Below are 8,136 nucleotides of genomic sequence, written 5' to 3'. Positions count from 1 at the left end.
TGGTGGCGAAATTGTTTGGGGGGGGGGGGTGTGAGTTGAGCAGCAGAGGAAGGGGGTGATGGGGAGCCAGCACCCTGCCGTGACCAGGCCTGTAACCAGGATTTTGTAGGTTGTGGGCAGTGTTCCCTCTAAACTGAGTCAGTGTGAGCCAACTCACAGTTTTTTAGCCTCTGGCTCACCCATTTCTGCCTCAGCTCAGGAAGGAGGGCTCCAGAGCAAACTTGATTGATGCAGCAGCCGAATGGCTCGCTCACCACTTTAATGCCCGTCGCTCACCAAGTAGAATCTTTGCTCACGGGACTCCACAGCTTAGAAGGAGCATTGGTGGTGGGGCAGATTTTCTTTCCTGGCGGGGCTGAACTTAACGATCCGGCTCTGTGCCTCTCTGCAACTGGAGAGCTGGGTGCGTGGAACGCTAGAGTCTCCCGACTGAGATTCAGCACATCTTGCATTTAGTGGCTCGTGGAGCCCAGTCACGGCCCATCGTCGGGCTCACTTCTGCATGAAATCCAGGGAAAGCCTGGATATTCCTCCCCCCAAGTGATCGGCCAGAGACCCAGCACGAGGCTTCGAGTTTCCTATGGAAACTAGTCGAGCGATCACGACAGATGCAAGCCAACCAGATCTCCTCATCTCACATGAGAGGTGGCTGCTTCTTCTTCGCTCGTGGCCGCTCAGTGTGCGCCTTAAAAAAATAAACGGCTCAAATGTTTAAAAAAAAACCTTTTGGGGGAGAAAATCCTGTGGGGGCTGTGGCTTTATTTATATGTATTTATTTATTTGCTGCATTTATAACCCGCCTTCCCCGCAAGCGGGCTCAGGGCGGCTCACATTGCCTGGCACAGTGTGCCAAGGATCATACTCAGTCAAAACATTTAAAACATCTAACAATCAACGATTTCCGATTAAAGTGCACTCAGTGATTATTAACCGAGATGGCGTAACATGTCATGCAGGCACAGGCAATTTGGCTCGATCTCGCTGCAGCCAGGCTCCACCACAGATATTAATAGTGGTCGTTGATGGTAATGTGGGCGGCTCCTAATTGAAGGCCTGGTGGAAGAGCTCTGTCTTGCAGGCCCTGTGGAACTGCAGAAGATCCCGCAGGGCCCTTCCACCAGTAAGGAGCCGCCACTGAGAAGGCCCTGGCTCTAGTAGCCACGAGCCTGGCCTGCCTGGGGCCTTTATGACAGTGGGCGGAGCCCCGAAAAGCCCCACCGTGGCCATGACTTGGCTCTCTCCTCTCCCTCAGAGCTGCGTGGCCCCAAGGTCCTGGCCTTCTTGTGTCCGGCCAACGTCAGTGAGGAAGAACTGCAGCTGGACCCCAAACGTTTCTGCAGCCCCGACCTCCAGAAGCTCCTGGGCCCGATCTTCGACCCTCCCGGAGCTCAGAGCCCGTCCGGAGGGACTCCGCGGGCGCGGGCCCCGGCACCAGCCCCCAAACCTGCCGTGGCGGTCAAGAACGCTTCTGGAAACAGCAGCCCGGTCAGGAAACTGTTGGGCGAGACAGCAGGGGTATGTCTGTGCAGGTGAACCAGAGGGTGGATTTAGCAGGCCTCGTCAGGCTTTATTATTGGGGGGGGGGATGGAGGAATGGTTATTCTTTGACAGGTGTGTCGTTGGGGACTGTACCACATGGGATACTTTGAGGGGGAGATGGGAGGGATGTACCACTAGGGCAGAAGAATAAGAATGCATCGCGGATAAACAGAGAAGTTTCTCTGTAAGAAATGGATTGTATAGAGGGCGCCCTAAGAAGCGGGCGGGAAGACCTTGGTACTGGTCTCCTTGCTGTGGCAGAGACAGGTCAAGGCGGGAGGTAAAGTTCCTAGTCCTTAAGAGTCTCGCCTGATCTCTGCCTCCTTCTCCTCTGTCTCCAGGCTGACCTGCCGGACGAACTCCTTTTCGACATGGAGAATGTCCAGAAGCTGTTTGCTGCCAATAAGGAGACTCAGTCGATGGAGACGGCACTGCAGGTACTGCCGCGTGTGTATGTGATGCGGCCAGGAATTCTGAGTGTGTAATATGTTACGTTCACGTGATCAAGTAAATCAAGATGAGTCGCCGTGTTAGTCTGTCTGTAGCAGCAGAAGGAAGGATGTTGACGAGCTCGAGCGTGTCCAGAAGAGGGCAACCAGGATGGTGAGAGGGTTGGAGTCCAAGTCTTACGAGGAAAGGCTGAAAGGGTTGGGTCTGTTTAGCCTGGGAAAGAGAAGGCTTAGAGGGGACATGATTGCAGTCTTCAAGTATTTGAAGGGCTGTCATGTAGAAGATGGAGTAGATCTATCCTCTCTTGCTCCGGATTGCAAGACTAGATCTAACGGGTGGAAATGACAAGGGAGTCGATACCAGCTAAATATCAGGAGAAACTTCCTAACAGTAAGAGCAGTTGAGCAGTGGAACAGACTGCCTCGGGAGGTGGTGGGGGCTCCTTCGCTGGACGTTTTCAAGCGGAGGCCGGACGACCACCTTTCGGGTCTGTCGTAGGGCTCTCTTTCGGCTGTGCTCTTGCAGAGTGCAGGGGGTTGGACTAGATGACCTGCAAGGTCCCTTCCAACTCTAACGTTCTAGGATTCTAAAAGAGCAAGAGTCCAGCAGCACCTTAAAGGTTAACAAAATCTGTGGCAGGGGAGGAGCTTTCCTGAGTCACTGCTCCCTTCTTCAAGTCCAGACTTATTCCGATTAACGTACCCTGCCACAAATTTCGTTAGCCTTTAAGGTGCTACTGGAGTCTTGCAGGATTCAGTAGGTTTCAGAATTTTTGCCGCCTTTTCAAAAAAAAAAGATGCAGAGGGAAAAAGCCAAGTCCCTAGACCTTAAAGCCATTGGGGTTTTGAAGGACGGGGGGTGGCGGCGCTCCAGGAAGGATTAGAGATCTAAACCCTAGCTCTGAACAAATACGTTACTGCCGCTTTAATGCCAGTGAGACATTGGAGAGAAGACAGGAATAGCAGCGTCCCTTTCCATGTGTCTGAAATTCTGTATGAAGACGAGAAGGACAGGGTGGTGGTGGGGAAATGCCGGGATACATCCGCATGTTGCTTCCAGTGTCTAGAGCACTTCACATCTTCTGGCAACCAGGGCCTTTTCAGTGGTGGCTCCTACCTGGTGGAATGAGCTCCCGGAGGAGATCAGGGCCCTGCGGGACCTCTCACAGTTCCGGAGGGCCTGCAAGACGGAGCTCTTCCGCCAGGCTTTTAATTAGGAGCCGCCACTACCACCGCCACCAACTATCTTGTGGTACCACTACGACCGCCACCAACTATCTTGTGGTAACAACGGGGTAATGGGACGGCCCATTATAAAGCTCTGGCCACAGTACTGCGATGGAGCGGTACCGCTGAAGCGGGCCCTTCGGTAACATCTATAGGCCACCATCTTGACTCGATTGAATGGGTAAAACCACTGAGCACTTTATTACTGTAAAATATGGTTGTTTTGTTATTCTGTTTTTAATGTTTTATATTTGGCACACGGTGCCCCTGTTCGTGAGCCGCCCTGAACCCGTTCGCGGGGAGAGTGGGATAGAAATGCAATAATAAATCAATGAATAAATATCTATAGACACAGTAGTCCTTGCAGTAGGCCTGCAAGATTGTTGGTACCTCCGTACTGCGGATGAGGTGTGAGACGGAATGCTTTTCCTAATGACATTTGGTAGAGGTGAGATTTGAATCAGGGACCAGTTCAGTACGGACCACAGAACGTCGGATGCCATAGAACAGAGGCAGCTGACTGTGCCAAATAAGGCCCTGGATTTGTTAAATCCTGAAATCTTGAGGAAAGACTTCTGAGGAAGAGAGGGATATAATTGCCCGTTCCCCTTCCTGTGGGGCCTTAGATATCTCTCCGCGGCTCCTCCTGGACATTGCTGCAGATTTAAATAACTCCTCCCCAGAGGTGGTTGGAATTTGGGGTCATTTAATATATATATTAGAGGGTGGGGGGGCACAGATTTGATGGAAACCTTCAAATGTTTTTTTGAAATACAGACTCTGAAGAACAGTGTTACGTTTAGGGCTCTTTTTGTAGCAGGAACTCCTTTGCATATTAGGCCACACACCCCTAATGTAGCCAATCCTCCAAGAGCTTACAGAGCTCTTCTTACAGGAGCTACTGTAAGCTCTTGGAGGATTGGCTACATTAGGGGTGTGTCGCTTAATATGCAAATGAGTACCTGCTACAAAAAGAGCCCTTACGCTGGCCCGCAGCTAACATGGGGCCGCCCCCCCCCCAGTGTTTCTTCTGGGGCCCCTCCCTCCTGGGCTGCCCCCAACGTGCTCCAACTTACCACCTGCACTGTACTTCCATTTAATTAGCTGGTGGGGCCCCCCGAGGCCCCCTCCCAAAGAATTCCCTAGCTACGGGGCTGGCCACCGTTACGCTTTAGGGGATCAGTTTTGTCGGAAGTGATATCGTTGCGTTACCTTCCCTTGATTCAACAGTATCCATGATTTTATTCTTTTTTATTGTTTATATTTAGAAATGTGGTGTTTAAAACACACACGCGCACCATGCACCCAACTAGAACTTAATTTTTTTAAAAAAATTGTGAACTGATTCAAATAGCGCAAATCTGGCCGCGAATTCTCTTGCCCCGTAAATTCGTTCCGGCCTTCGTGTCCCGTGTTGCCGATAACTCTCTGCTGCCCCCTGCAGGACTGCGAAGGCCTGGACTTAGAGATGCTGGCTCCCTACATCTCGATGGACGATGATTTTCAGCTGAGCAGCACCGAGCACCTGCCGTGGCTGGCCGAGAAGCGGGGGGACGCCAGAACCCGGCCCACCTCGCCACCTCCGCGGCCCCGTTCCAGAAGCTTCCATGGGGTGTCTCCCCGCCCACCTGAATCGACCGCCCTTCCTCGCTGGGGCAGCGACACCAGTCTGAGCCAGCCCCGCCCCTCCCAGCCTCTGGAAAGCGACCAGTGCGATGCCGGGCAGGTGGTAGAAATGGTGGCATCTGTGAAGATCCAGGGGCTGGAGGAAGGGACCAGTCCAAACGTCCCAGTGGCCTTGGGTGGTAGGAAGAGGTAGGGGGATTCACTCGTATGCCCGGGGGTGGGTGGGATGTGAACAAATTATGAATTGGGGTCAAGCGAGTGTTGGGGAAATCAGGGGTGCAGGAACCTTTCCACGCACTCCCCTTCCCCACAGTGTTCATTTTTGGAGGGAGGGAATTGGGTTTCCCAATTGCATCAGACTGAGAGCCAGTTTGGAGTAGTGGTTAGGAGCGCGGGCTCCAGTCAGAAAGAACCGGGTTCGATTCCCCACTTCTCCACAAGCAGCCAGCTGGGTAAACTTGGGTGAGTCGCACGTTCTCTCAGAGCTGTTCTCTCAAGGGCAGTCCTCGAAAGAGCTCTCTCAGCCCCACCTTCCTCACCGGGTGTCTGTTGTGGGGAGAGGAAGGGAAAGGAGATTTTAAGCCGCTCCGAGACTCCGAATGAAGGGCGGGGTATAAATCTAATCTCTTCTTCATCAAGAGAGAGACGGTTGTTCTGAACCAAAACTCAGTTTATTCTATCACACACTCTTAAGTCAGAAAACACTTTTGTAGCATTTCCAGGGCTATTTTATGGGCAGGAACAGACAGGAACGGAGTTCTGGCTGGCTCCCAAGTTGGCCACGCCCAGCAGGAACTCATTAGCATAATAGGCCACACCGAACAGCAGAAACTCATTAGGATTTGTTACATTAGGGGTGTGTGGCCTAACATGCAAAGGAGTTCCTGCGACAAAAAGAGCCCTGGGTTTTGACCACAAACAAGGTCAACAGAATAAGAAGCAAAAGGTGGGTGTGGCTGCATGACCACACTTCTGGTAACATGGGGGTGTGGCCTAATATGCTAATAAGCAGTGCTGTCATGGGTGTGGCCTAATATGCTAATGAGTTTCTGCTACTGGGTGTGGCCTATTATGCTAATGAGTTCCTGCTGGACTTTTTCTACCAAAAAAGCCCTGAGCATTTCAATAGTCAACATAGAATTTTTCAACGCAACCCCCAGTACGTAAGTCGTGCACTTAAAGCTAGTTCACTGATACTCTAGAATCGGATAATGTATAAACATTCCAAATGGCAAAAATCATGTAAGGCAAAGGTCGTATCTAAGGTTATCGGTACCCAAAGGCCACAGCACTTGGCAGAGTCCTGAAGCCTCCTGGGAAACAGAAACACAAATTCTGCGATAGAAATTAAACTCACCTAGGTTTAACAGAGGCCTGAGCCTCAACCCAGGCCCTAATTCCGCGACAGCGGATCCATTGGAAATGCAGTGCCAGTCTCTACCCCAGGAGTCCCTCAACGGGGTCTCTGGCTCACACAGTTTTGTCTCAGCTCAGGAAGGAGGGCTCCAGAGGAAACTAATTCATGCAGCAACCAAATCACTGGCTCACAACTTTCATGCCAGGAGCTCACAAGGTAGGATTTTTGCTCACAAGACTCCACAGCTTAGAGGGAACATTGCTTCCAACTCTATGATTCTGTCTCTGACGTCCACGACAAAGCTCAGCCCATTCTTCTCTCTCTGGGGTCAGGAATGTCAAGGAAAGCTGAATTAAGCCAGGTTGACTCAGAGAGTCAAGGAAGCTAGTTCACTGATACTCTAGAATCGGATAATGTATAAACATTCCAAATGGCAAAAATCATGTAAGGCAAAGGTCGTATCTAGGGTTATCGGTACCCGAAGGCCACGGCACTTGGCAGAGTCCTGAAGCCTCCTGTGAAACAGAAACACAGATTCTGCAATAGAAATTAAACTCACCTAGGTTTAACAGAGGCCTGAGCCTCAATCCAGGCACTAATTCCGCGACAGCGGGTCCACTGGAAATGCAGTGACAGTCTCTACCCCAGGAGTCCCCCAACGGGGCGCCCGTGGGCGCCATGGCATTCGCTGATACCTTTTCTGGCTCCCGCCAAGTGTTTTTAGTGATGGGTTGGGCCAGGTAGAGCTTTTGCCCAGCAGTATTTCTGACAACGATAGGAGATTCGATTGGCTGTGCGGATTTTTTTAAATGTTGCTGTCATGACTCAGGTGGGGCGTCACCTGACGCTGCCACCACCCTGGATTTAGGATCCCTTGAGAAGGCCCAGAGCACCCTCCCAAGACCTTCAGACCTCCCTTTTGGGCCAAATAACAGGCATGAGGGACCAGGCAGAGTGAAACAAGGAAAAGGTTTATTTTATAGGAGGTCAAACAACAAGGTGCAGAATAATAACAGTAAGTGGGTGAAAAGAAAAGCAATCAAATGCCCTAACGTGTCTGAATGTATACTGTCTCTAGCTCACTATTCCAAGTGGCACTAGACTACTCACCCTCCCCTCAGGATGAAGGTTTCTTCCTGCAGCAGCCTTCCTTCTGGCTCTGCCCTCTGGGAAGAAAGAACAGCTTCTGCTCTGGCACCAGCCCTTTTGTTTCCCAGCCCTCTTCTTCCCTATTGGTCAATTTTGGCTCCAGAACCTCTCAGGGGCTTCTGGGGGTTGTAGGCCCAGCCTCACCTACTGCTAGCCAGGCTCCCTGGGCCGACTAGGCCTCTGGTGGCACAGCCCAGATCATGACAGTTGCTTTGGCAGCAGCTGCCACCACAGCACAAAGATCTTCATTGTGTGAGAGAAGGTCAGCCGTTTTGTGACTGCGCTCACCATGCCCTGTCAGAATTCCCAATGTGCCCGGAGGCTTCAAAAGGTTGGGGACCCCTGCTGGGAACACGAGAAGGGAGCTCCATCCCGTCCCGTAAATCAAACCAGGATGCCACAGCGGTATCTTGAGTGCGAGCGTGAGCTTCATTGGCGTTCCCGCATACAATTTTCCGGCTTTCGTTTGCGCACGCCTCGTCCCCGCCGGAGGTAGTGGGCGGAGGTAGTTGTGAACAAGGGCAGAGGTGAGATTTTGTTTGGTTCCTCCCTGTCTGCCTGTGTGGAAATGTGATGACAGCGGCACACGTTTTTAATTTAGTTGTGAGCAGGGGTCATTTCCTGCGGGGGCGCACAGGAGCGGAGCTCCGGCAGTAAAGAGCCCAGGGGGCGGGCACATGAAACAAGCCCCACCCCCTGCTCCCAGCAGCCCTCAGTCAGAGCAAGAAGCAGCCAGGTAAGCTGCAGAGCCCCCCCCTGCCCCCCCCCGGTCCAAAACAGTCCAGTGGC

The 8,136-nt window shown here is 52.0% G+C and overlaps 1 protein-coding gene across 1 annotated transcript in view; it reads left to right on the top strand.

Moving 5' to 3' along the window:
- HIF3A (hypoxia inducible factor 3, alpha subunit) overlaps window positions 1–8,136 on the top strand; it is a 37,994-nt gene that overhangs the window by 27,565 nt on the left and 2,293 nt on the right. The window contains exons 10-12 of the mRNA XM_015419679.1: window positions 1,253–1,446; window positions 1,881–1,976; window positions 4,660–5,030. Coding sequence (XP_015275165.1) covers window positions 1,253–1,446; window positions 1,881–1,976; window positions 4,660–5,030 — 661 coding nt within the window. The remainder of the gene's footprint in view (window positions 1–1,252; window positions 1,447–1,880; window positions 1,977–4,659; window positions 5,031–8,136) is intronic.

Source organism: Gekko japonicus, unplaced genomic scaffold, assembly GCF_001447785.1.
Source record: "Gekko japonicus isolate JY-2015 unplaced genomic scaffold, Gekko_japonicus_V1.1 scaffold1436, whole genome shotgun sequence".
Lineage (NCBI taxonomy): Eukaryota > Metazoa > Chordata > Lepidosauria > Squamata > Gekkonidae > Gekko > Gekko japonicus.
Note: the sequence above shows the minus strand (reverse complement) of the source record. Positions and strands in the feature narration are given on the sequence as shown.